This window comes from Euprymna scolopes, chromosome 16, assembly GCF_053919585.1.
Source record: "Euprymna scolopes isolate OS-2025 chromosome 16, ASM5391958v1, whole genome shotgun sequence".
NCBI classification, from domain to species: Eukaryota; Metazoa; Mollusca; class Cephalopoda; order Sepiida; family Sepiolidae; genus Euprymna; species Euprymna scolopes.
The window spans coordinates 129,786,318-129,813,431 of record NC_136497.1 but is presented as its reverse complement, the minus strand read 5'-3'; the positions used below and the strand labels follow the sequence as shown (position 1 = coordinate 129,813,431).

The window sequence follows — 27,114 nt, the reverse complement described above, 5'->3', positions numbered from 1 at the left end:
TAAGTTACTTTTCTACCAAACTGGATACATTTTTTGTGTTTTTATTCAATTTAACATGTTTATTCAGCTCGAAAAACATGCAGTGTTAACCGATGTATTGGAAAATTCAAAATGGCGCCCGACTCTCTCTTTAACATGGTAAATTTGGGAAAAGGTGTTATAAATAATAAACTAGACAAAATACTATTAAAAAAAACACCGAATATATATCAACTTATGTCACGATAACATATATTGAGCGAGTTTCTAACAGTATTTTGTCTAGTTTATTATTTATAACACCTTTTCCTGAACTTACCGTGTTAAGAGAGTCGGGCGCCATTTTGAATTTTCCAATACACCGGTAAACACTGTATGCGTTTCGAGCTGAATAAACATGTTACATTGAATAAAAATACGAAAAATATATCCAGTTTGGTAGAAAAGTAACTTGCCTTTGATAACATTTATTTGTTATATATTTGTTTTTTTGACAACTTTTTCAAATCTGTGTGTATAGTAATACAAACCCAAACTTTTTAATTGGTTTTCATTTGAAAAAAAAATGGCATGAATCCTTTGAATAACAGATTATTTATGTTAAGAATAAGTAGGTTTGAAAACACTTTTTAAATACGTGTCAAGCTGGCCTGATGGTTATCATACTTGACTCACTGTCTTTAGATTTTGGTTTCAATCTCAGGTAGAGTATTTTTTTTTTTTTTAATGGTAGATGCACCAGCCCAGACGTAACAATACTCCACGTATAGGCAAATGGTGAATTTGTAAAGATATAGACTGCCCTCTGGCATGAGTAATTTTCTAGCTTGATAGAGGGAACCTACCTTATCTTTATATCTTTAAAAGTGAGAATATGTGTGCGAGTACAATTTTCAACTTATATACTCAACAAATTTTTAATCTAAACTTTAGTATATAGGAAAACTTTTTAATTGAAAAATAAAAAAAAAAAATGGCTGCTAAGGGGTCAAAAGTGAAGAATTGGTATTTAGGGGGTCATTGGATTTTTATCTGTTTGCTGTTTTACGAATGTGCATGCACGAATCATTCGAATAAAAAATTTACTTATGTTAACAATAAATAGGTGTAAAAACACTTTTTAGAGATCGTGTCAAGCTGGCCTGATGGTTATTGTGCTTGACTCACTGTCTTTAGGTTTTGGTTTCGATCTCAGCTTGAGTATTTTTTTTTTTTTCTTACAAGAAGTGAACTAATTTATTTATTGCCGACTATTCTCTTTTTTTTTTTTTTTGTGGTTGTTTCATAACGTTTCGGTCAACTATTCCTCTGGCCTTCGTCAGGTGGTAACCGCGACAGGATAGGAACTCCGAATCTTCTAACTGCATCCACAGCAATCACTGCCATCCATAGTTGTTGTCGTCTCACCACGTTTCTGGCCGGCTTTTGGGTAGGATTGAAACCACTAACTTCAGACAATTCTCACCTGGAACTGTAGAGATTCAACATCTCAATTCACTGCGCCACGGGCTCCGAAGGGCGATCAAGGTTGAATTTGTTGATCTTATAAATTCATGTTTATTTATTATCTGATCTTCCATGGTCGGGTCCGTACCGAATGGTATATGTATTATTTAATTGGAATCCATTATTGAGATGATTATTATTTATTAATTTATTTAAAAGATGATAAATTGTCCGCAATAAATAAATTAAAAAATAAAACTCATCTCAATAATGAATTCCAATTAAATAAGAAGTGAACTGTTTAGAAAAAACATAATACTTACATGCACATCAGTGTCTTTCCGTTTTTTTTTTTTTGTTTTTTTTTTTTTTTAATTTTTTTAAGGGAATTTAATGTTATGCTTAATACCTAAAATATTTCTGTTTATAATAAATAAGAAATCTACATTAACTAAGATAATATTATGCGTATTTTATAACCAGGCAATGCTGGGTGGCCTGCTAGTATGTTATATAAGGATGAAATTTACTTATATATATATATATATATATATATATAAAGTGGAAGACCAGTACCCGCATTAAGCTGGTCTGCAGTTTATCTTGCTCTTGCTTGTTGCTGGATCTCAACATTTTGAACCGAGAGAGAGACTTAGCTGTCGTACAAAGCTAAGACTCTGTAACATCATATTTGTATAGATACTCCCTCAGACATTTGGGATCATGGATTTTAAATGTCTGAGGGAGTGGCACTCGTTTGACAAGACGTTGCAATCATCATATATACATACACACACACACACACACTAGTGTTGTGACGATTAATCAGAATTGGAAAAAAAAAAAAAAAAAAAAAAAAAAAAAGAATCGACAAATTTGGGAGGATCGGAATCGGAAAAGTTGGTGCCTATTTTCCGAATCCAAAACGATTCTTTTAATTGTCTTCTTTTTTTTTTTTGTTTTGTTTAAAGAAAAATCTTCCATTTCTGGCAATAAGTGATAAAATAATAAATATTTATTGATTTTAAGATACCAGTGAAGCTAAACTCTATAGACCATCCTCCACAAGTATAAATTTACGTTCAGGAAAATATCTGCATATTTAACAGGCTTTTTTTTTTTTTTTTAGCAGAAATTGGAGAAAATAACAACTCTATAGTTACATATTTAGAGATTTATAAAAAATCGGAATTGGTAATTTAGTATGGAATCGGGAAAAATATTGGAATCATCTCATCACTAATATATACACAATCTTTTGCATAGTGATTGGTTTGTGGTTTGACAGGCATGCTATAACTCACATAAAACTACATTGGTTAATAAGGCTTTCCTGATTTCCGTCTAGCCTGAGTTTGGTATGAAATAAAAACCCGTTCTTAAAAAGATGTTGTGGAGACCAGGTACTTAAAATATTTTCTCGTCTCTTGTCATGGCATGGCAGGATGCGATGAAACTCCTGAATTCAATTCTCCCTCTATAGCTAAAGATATATGAGTTTTTGTTATCACGGTGAAGAGATATGGAACTAATAGCACAATGTATTTTTCAGCTTCTCAAGAAACTTGTGAGAAGTGTATGTGCACGGGCGGATATTGTCACGATGGATCTGCATCACTTATTGACTCAGAAGGTAAATATATTTTCATTTACTTGCCGAAGAGAAAATAGATTTTAATTTAAGAAAGCATCTTTAAAACTAAGAGAGAAAAACTAACAAAATACCAATGAACCTGTTCCTCTATAAGGCAACCATTCGCCCATGTATGGAGTATTGCTGTCATATTTGGGCTGGTGCATCGGCTACTAGTCTCTCGCTCCTTGACAGGGTTCAAAAGAGAGTCGCAAATCTGATAGGCCCTAAACTGGCATCTAAGCTTCAGCCTCTGTCCCATCGACGAAACGTTGCATCCCTCTGCCTGTCCTACAAGTATTTTAATGGTGAATGCTCTGATGAACTGCAAGCACTTGTGCCCCCACGACGTGAACACCCTCGACAGACCCGACAAGCTGCAAAATCCCACCCCCACACTGTAGAGATCCCTAGATGTAAAAGCTCTTTCTACTCCGGTAGTTTCTTCCCCAGAAACGCTAGACTTTGGAATTCCATTCCAGGTCACTGCTTCCCCAACTGTACTGACATACAGAAGTTCAAGTGCAACGTGAACCAACATCTTGCTGCCCAAATCCCTACATAGTACCCCAGTAGTTGTTTCCCCTGATAGTAGCCCCCTACACCAAAGTGGCAATGTGCCTTGTTTGGGGTGAAAATGTAATAAAAAAGAAAAAAAAAAATCTTAGGAAGATCTCCATCATTCCAGTAATTATAGGAGCAGCCGGACTCATGTAAAAGAATTGCAAAAACTACCTGGCAAATATACCCAGTGAACCGAATGTAAAAGAGATACAAATAATTGCACTTAATAAAAAGGTTAGAATCTTAAAAAAGATATCTCGGTTGGAACGTCTGAGATAGCGGGCGAATGTCTGGCATCTCTAGGATGCCCAATCCCAAGCTGACACAAAAAAAAAAAAAAAAAAAAAAAAAAAATATTCTAAAAGTTTTTTTCCTGTAAAAGAAAACAATATAAATTAAATATTTCGGGCGACTCCAGCCTTCGTCAGTGAGTTATTGACATTGTTCTATTTTATTTATTTATTTTTTATTTTTTACATTGTCAAGCCATAATGAAAAATACTAGTGATAGTCGATCTCTCCTAGTGTCAAATAAAGATGGTTGTTAATGTCTAGAGTTTGTGTACAGAGCATGCTGGTATGTGCAAAATTGCAATTTATATAATGCAAAGTCTACATGATTTACTATCTCTGTCTGAAGCCAAAACAATACTGGCACATATTGACATAAAAGCTTTCGTTGTGTTAACACATGATATCTTCAACTCCTTTGCAATCTCATGTAACCTCAATTACTAATCAGCGGAAAACAAGTCTGACTTTTTTTGCTGTTTTCCCGGTTGACTGTTGCATTTGGCCGACCTGAGCATTCAGCATCAGTTATGTCTTTATTACAACATAAAAATGCGAGCATGAAAAGTAATATGGTTAAGCTTAAACATGGAAAAGTAAAAGACTAGTTGTTAAAGCTGGAAAAGAAAAAAGACAAGATGTTCTAATAAAAAATATAATAAATTTATAACTTCAAATATTCCAGCATTAAGAATTTATCATTTAATGTTATAAATTGAATTTTAAAAAATTCTTAATGCTGTAATATTTTAAGTTATAAATTTACTATATTTTTTATTAGAATATCTTGTCCATTTCTTTCCCAATTTTAACAACTAGTCCTTTACTTTTGCATCCTTAACCATATTACTTTTCATGCTCGCATTTTTCTATTGTAATCCATGATTTTTCCAGGCTTCCAATAAATTCACTTGTTCTTTGTTTAATTTCAGTCTTATTTTTTTTGCCCCCATAAACATAACATACACATATGTGCTTCAATAAAATCCCTCCAATTATCTCCTTTTCATTCTTTCATTTTTGTCTGTTTCACTTGTTACTTGTCTTTTCACAACAGCGGTGAATTAATAGCAACAGTAGTCACTGAAACGACGTGGTGGCTATGAAAACCAGTCATAAAAAACGTTGCTGATCTCCTTACATTTTTTTTTTACGATTTTGAACACGACTAAATTCATAACTTTTGTTTTACTGAATGAAAATTGAAAATTTTTTTTTCACAATATAGCTGAGAAGGTGATCTATAAACTAAAATGTTTGCAATTTGGTCAAAAAATGAGTGAGCGGTGAAGCTTTAAAACAGTTCTAAATGACTCGGACTGCCACTCAGCCATATATTCAAACATTGCTGTGTTTGAATGATAACCACGTTTAAAATCAACCTCTGGTCCTGGATATGACCTGAAACTATATCCGATGGTGAAGCCCCAGGTTGCAGGCTTTGGGGAGTGTAGAGCCACCCTTTAATTGCCATTGCTCCCAGGTCCACTCTGACCCGGAGTGGTAGCACCTGTTAGGGTCCCAACTATGGGTTAAATAGAATACGACTTAAAAAACAAATATACTATATTAAAAAATCGTTCTTCAAAATTACCAGATTCGGCATTAAATAACCTGAAAAGGGTTGATATGCCATAAAACAAAAACAACCAAATTAAAATCAGCATCTCTTAACCATTAGTTCCAGCAGATCAGAGTTTGAATAACATTTATTGATTTATTGTTTGACTTGATTAGTATTTATTTATTTATTTATTTTTTCAAAGGCTTTGTGAACAAAACAAAGCTCAGATTTTTCCATTGTTTTAAATACGTGCAACAGTAGCTTCACTCAAATAACTAATTTGTAAAGTAATAATTCGATCAGGTAGTACTCCCTGTTTTTATAGGAGTTTCTAAGTTTTCAACGGTTTGTTAGATTTCGGGGTACTTGTACAGTTTAGTCAAGACATTAAAAAATGAAAATATCGGAAAAGGTTATATTGCACATATTCGTTATGGAACGAAGTTCTCTGAAAAAAAAAAATTCACTTAATTTCATCAAGTATTTTTTTTTGTTTTTTTTACAGCAAAAAAAAACAATTTGTTATGATTCGAGCAAAAAGTTCGATTTTTAGGAAGAAAAGCTAGAATTAAAGATGGGGAGGGAGTATCGGCGCTTTGCATGGAGTTATCTCCCCGTGGCGTGTTCAGCAATTTTTCGGAGATCTTCAGTCCAAAACGGATACGTACAATATAACCTTTTTTTGATATTTTCATTTTTTAATGTGTTGATTAAACTGTACAAGTGCCGATTTTGGGTTTAAAACGATTTTCATTGAAAAAATATACGGTCAACATTTTTCTGTGAAAATTTTATTGCTTTTGGAAATGAAGAAGAGAGAATATATTGATATATTTCTTTTATCTTTAGTTTGTGTTTTGGTCCCCCCCCCCCAACAAAATGAGCGTGGACCTGTAAATTCACCCTTGTCTGTTCATCTGTCCGCACTTTTCTCAATAACTACACCTTGGAAATTTTTGAACTTTTGCACAAACATTAAACATGATATGAGTAAAAAAGTAACTGAACAGATTTTCTGGGAAACCTCCGGTTGCCTCTCTAGGGGTGCCTTTCGGGTTAAAATGGCTAAAATTGACACTTTTGTGCTTATTAAAAAAAAAAAAATTGATATCTTGGATTTTTATAAAACTTTTTGAAAAGTTGTAACTAACTGATTTCTGTGTAATTTTGTTTGTCTATACTTCGCGATAACTCTTGGGTGTGCCCCAGGGGCTTTTTTTTTTTTTTTTTTTAGGACTAATTAAAGATATTCCATTTTTGAGACTATTTTACTATATTTGTTCAAAATTTTCTATGTATGTCTATTTAGCAGTTTTGCATGGTGCTGTACTTAAATTTAAATATGTTAAGGCCTTGGAGGGGAGGGATGATGGACTTAAGTCATTTCTTTTTTTTTTGCATGGTGCAGAACTTAAATTTACATATGTTAAGGCCTAAAACTGCACCGTTTGTTCATTTTCACAAGGATTTGATGTCCCCTGGGGACTTTTGGGGCTAAATGGGGTGGGGAAGCAAATGCTAAACAGACATTTTTTATGCCTCGTCCACAATGCACTCACGGGGACCATGTATGCTTCACTTGTTGTTGTTGACATTCTGAACAATAGTTTGTGCACGAGAACCGTGAACTGATTGATACATCTCCATCGCACTATAAATAAAACTTAAAGCACATATTTCCATTATGTGTTTTTTTTTGGTCCCCCCGACAAAGGAGGGATTGAACTTAATAATTGACTGCTATTCGTCCGTTTGCTTGTTTGCACTTTTCTCAGTATCCACACCCTGGATTTTTATAAAGATTTGCACAAATATTGGTCACTAGCCTGGGTGCCCGGCATTGGTGTGTGTTGAGCAAATAAAAAAAAAAAAAAAAAAATGGTGGTAGTAGGCAAGTAGGTTCGGACTCGTACCGCGAAGGAGGAAAAAAATGTGAAAAAAAAAAACCGACATCTTTTGCCGTTGCGGCCATCGGCAAACCGGAAGGGGTGAAGGTTTAAATTAGGGCTAGTCAATCGAAAAAAGGGGATGACTTTGGAAAATATCGGTGAAAAAAGCAACCCCTCCTTGTAGAAAAGTGCCCAGTTGAGGGTGAAGGAATTAATGCTGTTAGCCAATTTTTCGATATTTGTCATCGATACCCGGGTGTTTTGAGGTGTGTATGGTTTTTGGTAAATTCAAACTCCCGGGGGGGGGGGGGTAAAATAAAAAAAAATTTTGGTAGGTGAGTATGAGGATCGAACTCTTGAGGCAAAGTTGGAAATTAAAGTGTGAAAAAAAAAAATGTGCGACGTTAACCATTGGGCCACCACGAGATACAACAGAGACACGTTTGAATTTATTTATTTAACTATTAAAAACAGGTGCCCGCAATAAAAGTTAACTCTGCTGCTTCGATTTGACCTAATTAAGAAGGTCAAACTTTTGCTGCAAGGCAGCGTTTGGGTTTGTTTACCCAAATTTGACTGTTTTTTTCCCCAACAGATGTTGGGGAGGGGGAAACCAGCTCCCAATTGTCCAGATTGAATAGCAATTGTCTGATGTACAACATTGATCAAAGCTGATTGCTTCTGGACGTTTCCGGCGCGATGCCGAGAACGCTGTTAACTTTGAGTTAGTTTCGCTTTTTATACAAAAAAGCCGAATCAACACGCGAGAAGCCAAAATAGCAATAATTTTGTAAAAGTCGACGTAAATAAATCTATACGCTACACGCGTTCTCAAATCCTACATATTATCTACAGCCTATATAAATACTTCCCCCCCCCCGGGAGTGTGTGCGAGAAAAGCCTTTGTGAGACATACACAAAATGGTCACATACATTTTGCCTTTTATATATATAGATGTTACTATTTTTGACAATAATTTATCATAATTTTAACCCACATTATCGCCTCTCCCCTTACTATAATAAAAAATTTGATATATTGTATGGGCTTATTATTTCATTAAAAAACACAACTATCAATAAACTCTCATTTCATCATTTTTCATAATTCTTGGATATGTTACTAATTTCGACAATAATTTTTTATAAGTTAAATACATCTTATAGCTTCCACCCTTACTAAAATAATACATTTGATATATTGTGTAGGCTGATTTTTTTTCATTACAACACACCAATCAATTAACTCATTTCATCATTTTTCATAATTCTTGGATATGTTACTAATTTCGACAATCATTTTTTATAAGTTAAATACATCTTATAGCTTCCACCCTTACTAAAATAATACATTTGATATATTGTGTAGGCTGATTTTTTTTCATTACAACACACCAATCAATTAACTCATTTCATCATTTTTCATAATTCTTGGATATGTTACTAATTTCGACAATCATTTTTTATAAGTTAAATACATCTTATAGCTTCCACCCTTACTAAAATAATACATTTGATATATTGTGTAGGCTGATTTTTTTTCATTACAACACACCAATCAATTAACTCATTTCATCATTTTTCATAATTCTTGGATATGTTACTAATTTCGACAATCATTTTTTATCATTTTAACCGACATCATCGCCCCCCCCCTTACTAAAATAATAACTTTGATATTGTTTGATCTGATTATTTCATTGCAAACACACTAATGCATTAAATCACATAAGAGATAGTTATCCCCCAACCCCCCACTCCCCGGGAGCGTGTGCGAAAGAAGCCTTTGCGAGACATACACGAAATGGTCACACATTTTGCCTTTTATATATATACAAGATGATTAAAGTAAATTTTTGCCAGAACAGATTTTACAGGATAACTTGGCCTACCTCCTAGGGGCCATTACAGGGTAAAATTGCTCCAAAATCGTTCGTCCGTTTGTTTGCACTTATCTCAATAACCACTTCTTGGATGTTTTTGGAAATTTTGTACAAACATTACTCATGCTGAAAGTAAATTTTTCACATGTTGAGGGGGACCCCACATGCTCGGCTTATTTTACTAATAATTCTTTGACAATTTTATTTTAAATTTAGATTATCTGCAAGAAATAAAGAAAAATGGCGACAACTTGTCTGAGAAGGGAATCAACTCGGACAAGGCTTCCTATGGCTCTACAACATACGAGGAGGCCATACGCGGTACTGATCGTAAAAAGAACAAAGATATGAAGACAGGTGAGAGTTTAACGTGCAAGACTTGAAAGCGACAAAGTCGGACGAGCAGATCAAAAGTTTTACCATTCGTAAAAAGAAATATTGGGATTAATATTGTAAAAATGATGCTAAGCTCAGTAGATGTCACTTGTCAGAAAGAGAAAGCTATACTCAAATAACTACCAATAATGATTTAATTATTTTTATGTTGTCGGACCTTTTTCTTCTGTCAAGAGTAATCGTGAAGTATAGACAAACAAAATTATGTCTTACGTCATATCCACCTACTTATTGACTTCCTTTCTCACAAACTTTCGCTTATTTCAGTCAGGATTTAATACAAAAATAAACTGTAAAATCAAGTTTTAGATTACGATTAAAGGCTATCATATAAATAACGCCACTGGCCAAATGATGACATGGAAGACAGAAATGAAGAAAAACAAATTTTTTACCGATCATATTTCATCTAATCGTTTTTATCAACAGAAAAAGATATAATTTTTATCAAATTGGTAGATAATAAAAAAAAAACAGAACGTGTTGATGTTTGTAGCAATAAGGCTTTTCATGTGAAGTGTGTTGAGAAAGTAATGCAACTGGTGTCACAAAAATTACTTTATCTAAAAGAAAAAAGCCACACAGAATCAAACCGAGGGGTAAGAAGTTGGTTCCAGTACAACAACGTACAAAAATTATTTTTGTATTCCCCTTCTCAGATGTCCTTCCGTTCTATAATTACAGCCATCTCAATAGTCCAAATGTCTTTAAAACAAACCTTTTTGAGATTGTCAGAAAAAGGTCACATGGAAAAAAATTCATGGGAATAGGGAGGTTGTTCAAATGTACAACAGTTATTCATGCATCTTCCTTTAAAGTAATCCCTCTTTCTAGTCTGACGAAGTTTCCACATCCTTTCCTGCATGGATGGCAAAAATCTTCTTCAATACTTGTGACAATCATTTATGCATCTCCGTTTTCAGTCTGATTAATTTCCCCATCATTTGATGAACTGATTAATTTCCCCATCATTTGATGAACTGATTAATTTCCCCATCATTTGATGAACTGATTAATTTCCCCATCATTTGATGAACTGATTGCAGGATTGCCACATCAGTTCCATAGTTATTTAACAACTTCGAATTGAACCTTTTATTTAATTTATTGAAAAAGGCCAGAAAGTGCAACAACTGAAATCTCGTGAGCATAACAATCAAATTATGGACGAGCATCCGAAACCTATAAAAAAATGGATGTTTTTACCATTTTTCTCTTTCAGATTCTCAGAAAGCACCAAGTAAAACTGAGGCAGAGCCTGAAGAAGGAAATAAGGCAGAGCCGAAAGAATGCAGTAAGAAATATTTTTTAAGTTTTTTTCTTCCTTGTTTAGCGAATATTCTGATTCATTTGAACGAGTCTCTTTACCTTGATTGTTACCATAACATTCTAACTTCTGGACTCGGTTTTATTTCATTTCGTAACTGAGAAAATTTGTCAGATTGAACCCTGTCAGCACTCATAATGCAACACCTGTTGAATTCAGTTTTAACAATGTCATATATAGGCAAATAGATAGTGTATGGTGTGACCACCTCAGGGAGCGATAGAGCTCCATATTGGGGGAGATTGAGAGCCCTTAAACACTGAGTAAGGCTGTGAAATTATGCTAATATTGTCTGTTAAACATTGGGTGCCCAGGCAGCGGTGGGTAACCTTGCTGAAAGGATGAATTTATTGTGCTTTTGTAAAACAGACATATAATTTTATTGTTTGAGAAAAATGACAAGAGATGTCATTTTAAAGCTAGAATTAAATATAATTTCATTCTTGGCCTGGCGAAACCCGGCTCAAGGACGTTTGGCTTTTGAGTGTAAGATTAGACGGGGGTCAAACGGTCAACCCCTGTGAGCGTGTGAATGAGATTGAGCTGTGATCACAGGTTTTCAGACCGTGCAAGGAATCGGAACTTCCCCAGAGTGGCATGTTAATTGATGGTTGGTCTAGCGGTTTACCCCAATCAACCCTTTTCCTCGATAGATAAGCAAATGCCACGACCAAAAAAAGGAGCAGATTGGAGCCAACTCTCAAGAGAAAAACACTAACCCAGAAAAGAGAACGAAGAATAAGATTCCGGACTTTTTTCTGGTGTAACGAGATCGAACTGAACAATTGTAAGACACTTGTAAACTTTGTGAATTAACTTTTAGTAGACTAGAAACCCCTGCGTTTGTTTTCTTTTGGTCTACATGAGAAACTAATTCATTTTTAGTGGACGCCAGCATCTTGAACTGACAACAAGGCCTGCGACGCAGAAAAATCTTGTAAAGAGCTTCCAGGTAAAAGACAATCACAACTATTGCGACTTCAACGGGATCAAAGGCGACATCTAGTGGCCGATGTAAGGGAGGCTTTACATTTGGTGACCTGCGACCAGGACACTTTACAAGTGTATCCATGGACTTAGTCCTCCGACCAACAATGGCGAATATTTTTGTGGGTTTTTATGAGAAACAATAATCTCGACCCATAAAATTTTCAGCCTACTTTTGGTATGCAGACGACACATTTTGCCTCTTTAATTTGAAAATAGAGGCAGAAAAGTTTTTCTGTTTACTCCATAGCATACATCCAATGTTAAAACATACTTAGGAAGGATAAAGTATTTTGTTGCTTGGGACCATATAAACAATGAGAAAATTGAATTTGATTTTGAATATATTTGTTATTCTTAGGAGTGAAGGATTTTTAATGTCTATGCATCATTTGCTATTTCGAGCAAAAGAATATTTTACCTTTGCAAGGACGGGTATTAGACGTATGAAATAATTGTATCTTACCTAGGGTAGATAATTTACAGCATGTATATGAAATAATTTTACCTTTGCAAGGATGGTGAATATACAACACATATTTAAAATAATTTTACCTACACTAAGACTGGTAATTTAAATACATATATGAAACAATTTCACATATGGTTTGACCCCAAAACGAACATTACTCTCTCCAACTTAACCCTCAAAAGAGAACTTAAAATTAACATAATCATGCTTCTTTCTACCCACCTCTCCAACCCTCACATCATGCCTGGATAACACAAAAATATTTTAAAAATATAGACCCCCCCCCCCTAGAAACTGGCATAGTAAACTTTCATAGTAAACCAACAATATATATGTATTAATCTAATTTTGAGGTTGTAAACTGTTTAAGCCATATCCGGAAGTTAGTTTTCATCAATTTAGCATAAACCTATGTTTACGAAACTGTATACATACTACTGCTCAACAATGTGTCCAAAAAAAAAATCACTGAAGGATTTTGAACTTAAATAGATTCTTTATTTTTTATATTTTTCTGTAATTTCAACACAATCTTACTAAGACATTGAGAACGTTTAAAAAAAAAAAAAAAAAAAAAAAAACGCAAAATTCAAACAATCTTTATTTATGAAAAATAATGTCTTTTAAATGTTGCCCATTTTCAGCTTTGCATATATTTGTGCTCTTTCCAAAACATTTTTCATGACAGATTGCAGAATCTCTGGATTGTGATTTAACTCAATATTTTGTTCCATGAGCTGGCAGAATAGTCAAACCCCAAACCCCGCAAGAATTGAAGGAAAATATTAAGAACGAAATAAGGGAGTTAAATCGCAATCCAGAGATTCTGCAATTTGTCATGAATAATGTTTTGGAAAGAACACAAATATGCGAAGCTGAAAATTGGCAACATCTAAAAGACATTATTTTTCATAAATAAAAATTTTTTTTTTTTAATGCAAATTTCGAAGTTTCTCAATGTCTTAGTCAAATTGTGTTAAAATTACAGAACAATATAAAAAATAAATCTATTTAAGTTCAAAACCTTTCAGTGACTTTTTGGACACCCTGTATATAAGTGATGAGTAACTGCAAAACACGTGTTCTGTAGGTTATCGTTTTCTAAGTACAATAATAAATGTATATATATATATATATATAACTTTATAAAGATCAGTTCCAAATACAATTTATCTAATTTCTTCATTTAAATAAATTGTATTTGGAAATTTCATATTTTGTAAAAAAAATTGAAAGTTACTAACTATATATATATATAAATAAAATCTTCAACTGTGAAATGGTTATAAAATGAAATAAACTAATAATATAATCTAAAACAAAATTGTGTAGACAAATGAAATTTCTAAATCTTTAAAAGCACTGATTTGATCTCGAAACTTTTAATGAATTTCTTTTTTGCAGATAAATTTTAATAATAGATAAAGAAAAGTACACCACTCCTAAATACAATTTATATAATTTCTTGAATTCTTTTGAAGATATTGTGTTCAATAATTTTTATGGTGGATATTCTAAATTTTAAGCATGAAAATAGTATAAAATGTTGAAATGTACAAAATGATATCAGCTAAAATATACTTGTGTAATAAGAAAAGCGTATCTACATGAAATTTCTAAATCATTAAAATTGATCCACTGATTTGAGTTCGAAGCTTTTTAATGAATTTCTTTTTTGCAGGTGAATGTTTATAATTTCGAACCCAGATGCTGAAAATGCAGATTATCTGAAGCTTGTAATCAAACCAAATAAAAACAAGAAATTTATGATTTGTTTGTCATATTTTCTATTATAGTCTCTTTTAGAACATAATCAGCCTCTTTTTTTTCTTTTCTTTCTGTTATGATTTGATATAACATTTATTTAGGATGAAAGATATTCACTTTTTCCATTTCAAATTCTGTTTAGCAGAATTTTATTCAAAATATTTTTCTAAACTTCTGTTTAGCAGATTTAATTCAAAATATTTTTCTTACTATACATATATATACATTATATATATATATATATATATATATATAGTATAAATTTCTTATACAAACATTAATGACTACATATGTGCATACATGTTACAGCTGTAATTTCTTTCGAAATTCAGTTCTTTCAGGCAACAAGTCACAACTTGATATTCGTTGTATGAGGAAGTTAAATTTTGAAAGAAATCACAGCTGACACATGTATGCACATATGTAGCAAATAATACTTGTATGAGTAAAGGAAATTATACTATAATACAGCTCTATTTGCTTTAAACACTGCAGTTTCATTTGATTATCATCTATGAAACCATAATGATACAATCATTTATTTTTTTTTTATTAAATATGCCTGTTGGTCATTTTTGGAATTTGGTTTCAGGACCTCAACATCGTTTGCAGCAGGAATTAAAGAAAATTTTGAATTGCTTCTACTTTTGAAAAGATTGTATGTTCTTGACAGGTTTTGCATTAATCATGGGGGAGGGTAAATGGGATGCTTCTGTTTCTACGGTTCTGCTGCTTCAACTCTCGTTCAGGTGGGTTTTACTGATTAAAAGGGGTACATTCTAATAGGTAATTTCATTTTTAAAAACTTTAAAGTCTAAAAAAAAAAAGAAAGCTTGCATCTCTTTAGACTATTATCTACTACAAACTCTATTTTGATGTTTTTTTTTTTTTTTTTTTAATTATTTTTGCAGTTTTGGTGTGTGTGTGTGAGTGTGTGTGTGTGGAGGCATGGGACTCCAATGCACACACACACAACTTATTTAAATTTTAAATTATTTTTGCAGTTTTGGTGTGTGTGTGTGTGTGTGTGTGTGTGTGTGTGTGTGTGTGTGTGTGTGTGTGTGTGTGGAGGCATGGGACTCCAATGCACACACACACAACTTATTTAAATTTTAAATTATTTTTGCAGTTTTGGTGTGTGTGTGTGTGTGTGTCTGTGTAGGCATGGGACTCCAATGCACACACACACACACAACTTGAATGCTTACTAGACACTATCCTACTAAAGTCTGTACAGGGTTGTGCCAGAAAAAACTTGGCATGGGGATACTTGTCTCAGAAGTAAACCCTGACCAAATATTCAAAATCACACAGTGTTCGCAGCCCAATTATAAGATCTTATTATATGTGTGTCGGCACTAACCCTGTTCAGGTTTAACCGGCTTCCTCCAAAGGAGGAAGTTTCATGGAAGGATTAAATTCACAAGCGGTCCCCAGTCACATGTATATCTGTCAGGAGAGATGACTATGTTAGGTTTTTGCAACTCTTGGAGGGAGGTGTCGATATCATCCTACATACAGCACCTGGTTGTATTCCCAAATTGGTCACCCATTTTAGTAATGACCTGGCTCAACGTTGCTTAACTTCGGTGATCTGACGGGAACCGGTGTGTCAACGTGATTATGCTGTATATCTCCTCACTATGGCTAACTTATATTTACAAGGAATGGTGCACGTTACCTCAAGTAACAGCATGAGGCTGGATACTGCACCAGACTAGATGAATTCTTGTCCTGGAATCCAGTAAGACCAAAACAAAAGATAAACTAAAATATATGAAAATGATTAATTGTGGAGGAGGAAATTATGTTCTCAATTTCTTTACTAACTCAATGTTTGAGAGATAAAGAACTTAAATGGAACATTCGAATATCTATGTATCTCATATAGACTTCAAGTGTTAGCCCCAGGTTGTGGGCCCCTTGATTTCTGAGAATTTCGACTGAAGTAAAATACAACAAAAAATTGTATAATATTTATGATGAAATAGTGATAGGGTCCTCAACTATATTAGTACGAGCATAATACATTCATCATATCATACAATTATGTGCTGATTAGTCATTGGTACCGGCGATTTCCGGAGTAATGATTGTTTAAATATCAGCGATTGAACTAAAAGCATAAAGGTGATAAATGAGTGGTATCTGAAAACTTTATTGAACCAGAAACCGCTGGTATGGATGGCTAATGAGCACATAATTGTATTACATATATATATTAGATGAATATCTATTCCCGAACGGATGAAATAAATTCCCCAAATAGAACAGTTTTGCATCACTTATGTTCCCTTACAGAGATTAAAATCAAGATATAATGTGAGTAAACCTTGTGTCTAGAATCCTTATTCAAATTTTGATCTAAATTCATTACATGATTTTTATCCTAGAAAATGTCTAACATTAAAGGTTTAAGCTTGAGGGGTCTTAACAAAAACTTGAAATTCAGGGAATTTGGTTGAGTTAGTATTTAATTTAATGCAAATCTGAAATATTTGAATTTCCAAATGGGAGGCTGCTCCCATATTATACCCACTAAAATCTCTTTAAAATACCTAAACAAAGCTGAAATTTGGAGAATACGTCTTAACTAATGGTTAGACCTCAAGTAACAAAATTTTGTGAATTTTTAACCATAGGTTAAAAATTCACAAAAAAAAAAAAAAAAAAAATCAAAGCTATTTGAATTTTCACAAAAGGACATCCAGACCTCCAGTTTTGCACAAAACTAAATATAGCCAACATTTGGATAGTGTATGACTATCAGCTGAATTCAAAAATTCATAATGATCGGTTAATTAGTTTACAAATGAATACTGTACATTATCCAACTTTATATAGCTAAAGAAGTGGGAGTTATCTACATTATTGATTAAATATATATAGTTCATGACTACTACTGCTACTACTATTAATAAAAATACTAATGTACTTTCAGAAGCAGCAGTACCAGCAGAAACATTACCAGTGGGTGTTAAACAGTCAAGCGACGATACGCAAATTAAAAACGGCATTCTTAAACAGAGCACACCATCTAAAACACGTGAGCCATCGCCACCACATTCAGTTAAGTTTTCTTCCGCTCCAGCTAAATCTCCATCACCGATAATACCTTCTTCAACTCCAACTCCTCCGCCAGTCCACCCATCTCCTCGACCGCCTGCTAAATCTCGCTCGCCGATCAACCCTACTTCTCCAAGTCCGACTCCTCCACCAGTCAACCCATCTCCTCGACCTCCAGTTAAATCTCCTTCGCCAATCCAACCTATTTCTCCAAGTCCGACTCCTCCGCCAGTCAGCCCATCTCCTCGACCTCCAGTTAAATCTCCCTCGCCAATCCAACCTATTTCTCCAAGTCCGACTCCTCCGCCAGTCAACTCATCTCCTCGACCTCCAGTTAAATCTCCCTCGCCAATCCAACCTATTTCTCCAAGTCCGACTCCTCCGCCAGTCAACTCATCTCCTCGACCTCCAGTTAAATCTCCCTCGCCAATCCAACCTATTTCTCCAAGTCCGACTCCTCCGCCAGTCAACTCATCTCCTCGACCTCCAGTTAAATCTCCCTCGCCAATCCAACCTATTTCTCCAAGTCCAACTCCTCCACCAGTCAACCCATCTCCTCAACCTCCAGTTAAATCTTCGTCGATTGAATCTACTTCTCCGAATCAGAGTCCAAGTCCGACTCCTCCACTGGTCACACCATCTCCTCAGCCAGTTAACTCCCAACCTGAAAAGGCAGAAGAATCAAATAAGCCCCAAAAGACTGATAATACGAGAAAACCCTCCAAAGAAACAATATCAAAGCCTCCTGCACAGGTTGTTGAAAAAAAAGATGTGGGTACTGATGCTATATCCCAGGCTCATGTCTGCACGCAGGTCCGTTCCTATAATTTCATGTTTGACAAATCTACTGAGACCACATTTGACAATCTTATGGAGGAAGATAGTCTTACAATAATTACCGATTATGAAAATTCCGTTTTGTGGAGATCATCTCCGATATTTGCCTCACAATGAACCAGCCATTTTTGCATTTGTGAAAAATCTCTTAAATCTATTGCAGCGTTTATTTTGCAATAAAAAAAAAAAAAACAACACAAAGTCTATACTTTATGAATTTTACACGTTAGCGTGTGATTTCTGCAATAAAGATATGAAATGTAAAAAGATCTTAAATCTTTCAATTGTTCCAAATTGTTTTCCATTTGCTACCACCTTTTTTTTTCTGGACAGTAGATGTAATAAGCTTAAGGAACTTCTTTCATCAAATAGCAAAACGTTACCTTGCTATATAGTTACATTCAAGTATTCATTTAAAGATATTCCACATTTCAAATCCTTACCATTTAAGGATAGTCCACATTTCAAATCCTTACCATTTAAGGATAGTCCACATTTCAAATCCTTACCATTTAAGGATAGTCCACATTTCAAATCCTTACCATTTAAGGATAGTCCACATTTCAAATCCTTACCATTTAAGGATAGTCCACATTTCAAATCCTTACCATTTAAGGATAGTCCACATTTCAAATCCTTACCATTTAAGGATAGTCCACATTTCAAATCCTTACCATTTAAGGATAGTCCACATTTCAAATCCTTACCATTTAAGGATAGTCCACATTTCAAATCCTTACCATTTAAGGATAGTCCACATTTCAAATCCTTACCATTTAAGGATAGTCCACATTTCAAATCCTTACCATTTAAGGATAGTCCACATTTCAAATCCTTACCATTTAAGGATAGTCCACATTTCAAATCCTTACCATTTAAGGATAGTCCACATTTCAAATCCTTACCATTTAAGGATAGTCCACATTTCAAATCCTTACCATTTAAGGATAGTCCACATTTCAAATCCTTACCATTTAAGGATAGTCCACATTTCAAATCCTTACCATTTAAGGATAGTCCACATTTCAAATCCTTACCATTTAAGGATAGTCCACATTTCAAATCCTTCATAAAGTATTGAAAACAAAGGACGATTTTCTCTCCTTATAGATCACTTAACCATGTGATAGGTTTAATTCAGTTCAATTTATTTGGCAAAAAGTAGAAAAAACAAAACGGAAATTGTTCCAGACAAGCAATGAGGCCACTTAATGTAATAAAGTAAAAAAAAAAAAAAAAAAAAAGAACCTTCAAGGTCATAAATTAGCCAAAGTTAGATGGATAGATTTTGACCCAGAAAGAATTCTTTCTCCTTTGTCTTCCTAACTATGACACCAAGATGACAATAGTAGTCCAAATGACCCAAATTTGATTGAAAAAAAAAAAAAAAATTGTTGCTATAAAAAAAAAAAAAACACAAAATATAAAGAAACAATAAAAAATAACAGAGGAAAATAAAATTAGAATAAATAATATACATATATTTTCAAGTTTATATATGCATTTAGTATACATGTCATAAGTTCATCCATAAGTTTAGGCATATTTCTGTAAATAGCTATACAAAGGAGAGGACATTACCTACTCATTCAAAAAAGTTCTGCCTTTAAACTTCAGGCATTATTTTTTTCTTCATAAATATGTATTCATCCTAAAAATTTATCTGCAGTTCCAAGGGAAGTAACTTGGTAGTTATTCCCCCATATTATAGGCCTCTCTGCAAAAAAAAACCAAAAAAAAAACCTTATGGATTTTTGTGTATATGACACATGAAGAAATGCATTTGTTCTGGTTTCAGATTCCTCACCAATTTAAATTATAGAATCATTCCTTCGCCCCCCACCCCGAAACAATAGACGGTATTGTTGGTCTGTTAAAAAAATGCCATTTTGTGTTCCTTTTTTTAAAGTCATTATAGAGGGCTTTCAATCAAACAACATTACGTTGCTAGCCAAGGAATTTGAAATTTCTTAAAACAAGAGAGAAAAAAAATTAAATAAAATCCTTCCAGAATTCAGATCTGTTGCACTTCATTGTAAGTTTTTTTTGTTTTTTTTTGTTTAGAAATGAAAAAAAAAAAAAAAAAAAAATATTAAAAAGAAAGATGAAGATAATTTGAAGAATTATCTTAGAAAAAAAAAAAAAAAAAAAACAGAGAAAAAAAAAAAAGTCTCCATTAAACTCCAAAGGTGAATAATTGCTCCGGAGTGACAAGGGAAGTTATTCGAAGGAAGAGTCTGCTACATTTTTTTATTATCCTTCTATCCTGTGGCAATAAATTATGCACTTCCCATGCAGAAATAAAACACAAGGAGTCTTTATTTAAAAAAAAGTTTTCTTAGAGATCCCATATATATACACACACACACACACACACACACACACACACACACACACACACACACACACACAGATGAAGATTGGGTTGCCATTGTGTGGGAGAGCAAAATCCCAATGGGCCGGTGTAAGTAGTACAGCCAGTCTGTATGCCAATAGCCTCTCTACAATAACTATTTTTTTTTTTTTCTTTCATTAAATATTGGTGGGTAACTCAGCTAGTAATAAATATTAAAAATATTTTTTCAGGTGGATCTAGCCGATAGGATATATATTGTAATTGTAGATTTCTTCCATGTTACATTTATTATGTTGAAAAATATATATATACTAGCAGTTCCGCCCGGCTTTGCTTGGGCCTTATGTACTGTTCATACCTTTATGTGCCTATGTATATATTAAAAAGCGTGAATATGTACGGTAATGCCTTTCTATATAATAGTCTTCCTTAACTACCATAGAGAAAATTGGTAGAGACCGCAGACGTCAATTTTTTTTTTTTTTAAACTTTGACCCCAATTTTGACCCCTTAGCATTGGGCTCAAATAGAATTATAAAGTTAGATCCCTGTCCAAGGAACCTATATCTAAAATTTCAAGTGTTTAGACCCAAAATTAGCGGAGAAGTTTGGTAAACTTCTCAAAGGTCAAATCGTTGAACTTTGACCCCTTAACAGCAAAATTTCTGGCCGAAAACCAATTAATAACCCTTATGTCAAATTTGGAGTCTGTAGACCAAAAGTTGACAGAGTTATTTGGTAGGAAAATGTACACAGACACACACTTTCACTTTATATATATATTATTATTATTATGTTAAAAGATCAGATTCATATCATACTGTGATATGTCAGTTTCGGAGCAAAGAAAGACTTACACGTGTTTCTATGGGAATTCGAAGCATATCGATCTGACATTTTATACATGTCTCTATTACAAATTTTGAAATAACTATTTAAGTTATAAAGTTCGCAATTCTAATTCCTAAGTCATGGGATCAACACTTGTAAATCATATCTAATCTTATTTCTATAACATTGATCTCCATGTTTTTGTGTAGTGGTAATAGTAGTATAATAATAAGGCTGATTTTCGATGTTTTTCTGGCTCAATTTGGGATCCCAATCAACTTTTGCATACTTTTTATTTATTAAAAAAAAACAAAAAAAAAAACATACTTTTTATTCATTAAAAAAAAAAAAAACATTTATCACTTTTTTTTTTTAATCCATGTGCAATCACATTGTCACCAGTATAAAAAAAAAAAAAGAAAAAGAAAGAAAAAAAAGAAAGAAAAAAAAAAGAAAAAAGTAGTTGAAAGAGAGAATAAATATTCACTGGCCCATGGGAGAAATATAAATTAAGGAAAGTTTCCCCACAGGATTAACTAGGAGTGTCTGGATTTAAAAAATTACTAAGTTTTTTTGTTTTGTCTGTATTGCACTCTCTCTCTTTTACATGCGTATGTAAAAACTATATACATATTTCTGTATATGCACATATGTATGTGTGAGTGTATGCATGAATGTGAGTTTATGCTATATACACGCATACATGTATGTATACAAGTGTAGAATCTTTGAAGTGTTCGTAAAAAAAGGCGTATTGATAGGCCAGCGTCCATTTGTGGGCAAAATTTTTCCATTCTCGGTAGCAATATGAGAATGCACTGAAAAAGAAAAAGGAAACTTCATTAGCATTTCAGAAAAAATTTTTTTTTATTATTCCAAAATAAATCTAAATTTTTATTTAAATATTAATACGCTAATTCGCTTCGACTCTCATCATCCTGACATCCCTTAAAAGGAAAGTAGAATAATTCAAATGGCTAATAAATATTTGATTCGTAATAAACAAACAAAACAACAAACAAAAAAAAAATTGCTGCCGCTGGTTAGGAAAAATCTAGAGCCACATTCTGATTGGATGAGGAAAACCTTAGCCACATTGTGATTGGACAAGAGAAATCTTGCTTACCAATGAAAACTTAAAAATAAATAAATAAAAAAACATTGCGGTTTTAACTTTCTGTTCAAATGTATTTCCTGAGTTAAATTTTTATGTACGTATTAATGTTAATGATGCAATGCCAATAGTGGCAAAATATAGCAAACCTGACATCTTTATAACATGCACATGTAATCCTGAATGCCCTGAAATCTTAAGCAATTTATATAAAAATGAAACCCTCGAGAATAGACCTGACTTAATTTCCATGGCTGTACGACTTGCAACTGAAAGAACTCTTGGGTGATATAAAGGACAAAAATATTTTCGGTGTTCCAGTGGCATACGTCTATGTTGCAGAATTTCAGAAAAGAGGGTTTCCTTACTGCCACATGTTGGTAGTTTTAAGAAAGGAGGATAAACCGAGGAACAAAAAAGTGATATCGATAAATTAGCCTGAAATTCCTGATATCAACGATGACCCAGTTTTACATAATCTGGTTAGGAAATTTATAATTCATAAACCTCGTGGCACTAAAATCCCTTCTTCTCCCTGTATGAATGATGATATGTGCCTAAAACATTATACCAAAGAGTTCAGAAATTAGGCCTCTGTGACTATGAATGGATACGCAGAATACAGGAGACATAAAAATGGACTTACTGTAGAAGTTGGAAACTAACTTGTAGATAATAGCTATGTCGTATCTTTCGATGCTTACTTGCTAAAAGAAAAGTACTGCGGCCATATCAATGTTGAAATCTGTTCATCTGTGCAGAATATTAAATATTTATTGAAATACATCAATAAAGGACATAACTGTGCTTCGATTGAGGCAAAAAATACCAGAGAATCAAATGATGAACAAAATGCACACATCCATGATGAAATGAATAATTACATTGCCTGTTGATAGGTCTAGAAGTGTAAGCCATTTTTAGTTTCAGAACAGTTTCAGATGGTTCGCTGTTACACACAAGTCCTGGGAGGTGACTTGTTTGTAGTAGACAGTTCCACAGAACAAAATATTCTTACCGTGTCGAAACCCGGGAAAGAACATGTGAAATTGCTCCAGAAAACGTTTAATATTTATGAAGCAATTCTGGTTCCTGATTGGTTGGTAGCAGAACGTGAATTAATTTGATTCGCCAGTTCTTAGCAGCATCGTTTATAAATAGAATCTTCCGACTGTGTGGGATCATACCCCATTAACCCAAAATATTGCAACAATAGGTTTCACCTCCTGAAGCTATGTGGCGATTATCAGAGTTTAGACTCCATGATATGTCCCACACATTTCACCTTGAAGATCAGTATTTCGCATACATAATAACTGAAACACTAGGTGTATCAGAATTTTGAGGTAATTTTTGACACCCTCACACAAAACTGCGAATAAAATATACAAAACTCGCAATTTCTCTTTTTAAAGTGGGTTTTTTATTTTCTTTATGGAATATACTTCCAAAATAAACTATAAAAGTCGTTTAAAAAATAGAAATATTATTTTTTATTTTTTAAAAAACTGTTTGCAAAGTGCCGGCGTGCCTTCATGCAGTCATTTCTTTTTTACGTAATGAAATCAATTGAATTTTATGAGTTAAATATTTTTCAGTTTTTAAACTTTAAAAATCTATCAAAATTTTTCTATTAATTCAATTTTTATGATATTTTCAAGGGTCAATGTGATATTTTATGCTCTTTCCAATAAACCAAATATAATATTTTGGACAAACGTTTTTTTTTTAAATTCACCCCCCCCTCATTTTGAAATGTCTATTAAAATTTTAATTAATTTATGTACCTAAGTTTTATATATCACAAATTGAAGATAAAAGATTAATAAAATATTCTAATTTTAAACAAAAAAAAGAATAGTTTTTTTTAATCTACTTACAAAGTTCAAAGCGTAAAACTTTAAAAAAAACAAAAAAACGTTGAATGTTTTTTTATTTTTTAAGTGGAAGCTTATGTTATGCTTAGAATGTTAAGTAAATATGGGATGCTTACAACAATTTTTCCTATTTCATTCAATATTTTCTTTTTTTAGATATAAAAAAACCAAAAAAATTCAGTCGATAAAGAAGTATTAAAATATATCAATCAAAAACTCATGTATTTCATTAATAGAATAAAAAAATTTTTTTAAATCGGTCAACTGGTTTTTTTTGTTTAACAATAAAAATTTATAAGTGAATATGTTCGGTTTTTAAGTACGGGGGACTGAAATACTAAATTTGGTTTACAGCACGCATTAAAAAGACATAAATTATGTCCCTTCAAGGCGCCGGAATATAAAGGCAAATAAAATCAGACTTGTCTTCCTTTATTTGAACAGTTAAAACAAAATGTGAGTTCACGTTTGTTTTTAATCCTTGTTTAAAAAAGTATTTTATTTAAAAAGGACATGCAATATAAGTATAAATATGGATAAATTCTTAAGGAACAATTGAACTACTCATCGAATACTAGTTTTTATAGGTAAGTGATTTTTTGGAATGTATATATATATGTAGTTTTTTAGAATTTATATTTTTTTATAATCGAAGGAAGTAAAATTCCGTTTTTTTTTTTTTTTTTAATCTTTTTTAAGGAAAACCGATTTAAAAAAACAAATATTGCATAATTTGCTATTAAACCTGTTATTATTTTTTTTTTTAATTTTGGTCTTTGCTCTTTTAATTAAAAAAAATCAGGGTTTGAATTACATTTTTCAAGAAGTTATAAGCTTCGAAAGACAGTAAGTCTAAATATTCCATTGTTTACTGCGAATTTTTACTGACGATTTTTGACACTGCTACTGAAGCACGAATATAGCTGGTTATCTCCCTTGTGTTGACGTCACACATGACAAAATAAATATAGCGAAATCATTTTTTTGTTGAATCACTGAGATACGTGTTTTATGTAATATTCCAGAAATATTTAACTAATTGTGACATGACAATTAGGTAGATAACATTGAAATCGATAAAATATGCAAGAAGTTATCATCGTTTGTTTTTATTAAATGAAAGATTTTTCAGCGGTCAGATTTCGCTACAATAACGAAGAAGCACCAAATACTTTACATGATTTTAAAGATAAAAATTTTAATGATTATAAAATTAATCAAAATTTTACCCATTACAAAATAAAAATTTTCATGATTATAAAAATTCATCAAAATTTTAGAGCTAATAAAATAAACTTTAACGTGAGAGATATTTTATAAGAGAACAAATATTAGAGTATATATACATCTCATACAAAGATCAAGTGCAAGTCCCAGGAAGGGGGGCCCCCTTGAGTTTTAGGAACTTCGACTGAAGTAAAATGAAACAAAAAATGAAGAAAAACGTTTAATGTTGATAATTTTTATAGTTATCTCCCTTAGGTCAGTCTCATTAGAATTATCTCCCCTGTGACATTGTTGTGCAGAAAACATTATATATATATATATATATATATATATATATATATATATATATATATATATTTGCCGATAACTAATTAATTTTTATTTTGATGCTTGTCAATTGGGTTAGGGTTAGGGTTAGTTTAGAGTTGAAAAGAAAAAACAAAATAAAAAAATTAAAAAAAAAAACATTCTTGTTCATAACTCCCACCTCTCTCTTCGAAAATTCAAAAATAAAGAAAAACTTGACAGAAAAAATATCATGCGCCAAAAATCAGGTGAAGTATCAATCAAGTAATTTTAATCTTCTATATATATATATATAAAAGCGAAAATGTATGTTTGTTTGTGTGTATGTATGTGTGTATGTTTGTGTGTCTGCTAAAACTTTCGACACACGCAACGAAAATTCACAAACTTGCTATCATATCGAAGCCCTAACCTTCGCTTGAAAAATATCGAAAAATTGGCCAAAAACGTTAACTTTTTCACCCCGAAATCGACAATTTTCCACGGGGGGGGAGGGGGGGGTCAACAAAAACGGGGTTCTCGTAACGATGCCCAATTCTACGCATGCATCAGATGACGTCGTGACCTGATTTACTTGAAATAGTTGAAAAACAGAGTAAACTTTAGCGCAGTTGGTTAACGCGTTTGTTCATTATCGTTTTGGGTTCGAATCGTGGTGTGAGATGTTTTTTGTTTTTTTTTCTCGAGTTTTTAAATTTAAATATTGAACCCTGTATTATTTAAGACATTTTTCACGTAATGTTTGTTTTCCTGGTTTTTTCTTTTTTTTTTTACTTCACTTATTCTTAGCAACACCCGGGTATCCACTGATTTTTTAAATTTTAATATCGAAACAGGCTCATTTAAGCCATTTTTCACGTGTTCGTTTTTCTGTTTTCAATGTTCGTTTGCCTTAGTTTAGATTTTTTTGTGTTTTTTTTTTTTAATGTTTTGATTACCCCCCCCCTTCTTAATTAAAACGTTGTTTTCTTTTCTTACTTCGCTTATAACAATGCTTACATCGTCGTCGTAATGTTTAACGACTTTCAAACATCTTTCACTAACTCATTCTGGCTGGCCGATTTTATTTTCAAACTTCGCCTCAGGGCTTCGGGTTCGACCCCCCCCCCGTTTCTTTTTTATTTAACACCATACACACACCTACAAACACATGGGCAACGCCGGGTACCCCTCGCTAGTTTTAAATAAATCAAATTCTATGGCTGAACGACGATCTCGACTCGATTTTTCGGGCCAAGGGAGATAATTTAAAATAATTACAACTTGCAATATGGTTTCCGTTCTGCTAGATCTACAGCAGAT

General features: G+C 32.9%; 2 protein-coding genes and 1 pseudogene across 18 annotated transcripts in view; 1 reads left to right on the top strand and 2 right to left on the bottom strand.

Moving 5' to 3' along the window:
- LOC145296075 (uncharacterized) overlaps positions 1–18,368 on the top strand; it is a 94,546-nt gene extending 76,178 nt beyond the window's left edge. For 5 of the 9 annotated variants that reach the window (XM_080142197.1, XM_080142194.1, XM_080142195.1 and 2 more), the window contains 4 exons: positions 2,978–3,058; positions 9,466–9,606; positions 10,868–10,939; positions 17,140–18,368. In XM_080142197.1, the coding sequence (XP_079998323.1) occupies positions 2,978–3,058; positions 9,466–9,606; positions 10,868–10,939; positions 17,140–18,218 (1,373 nt within the window). In that variant the 3' untranslated portion in view covers positions 18,219–18,368. The remainder of the gene's footprint in view (positions 1–2,977; positions 3,059–9,465; positions 9,607–10,867; positions 10,940–17,139) is intronic. The other 4 variants (XM_080142201.1, XM_080142198.1, XM_080142200.1 and 1 more) reach the window with 1 other exon arrangement.
- Positions 15,711–15,832, bottom strand: LOC145296571 (5S ribosomal RNA; annotated as a pseudogene).
- Positions 18,369–21,535: 3,167 nt separating the features above from the next.
- The window catches only part of LOC145296077 (uncharacterized), a 500,956-nt gene continuing 495,377 nt past the window's right edge, over positions 21,536–27,114 (bottom strand). For 4 of the 9 annotated variants that reach the window (XM_080142205.1, XM_080142207.1, XM_080142212.1 and 1 more), the window contains one exon: positions 21,536–22,106. The gene's annotated coding sequence lies outside the window, so the exon portion shown is untranslated. The remainder of the gene's footprint in view (positions 22,107–27,114) is intronic. The other 5 variants (XM_080142206.1, XM_080142211.1, XM_080142208.1 and 2 more) reach the window with 2 other exon arrangements.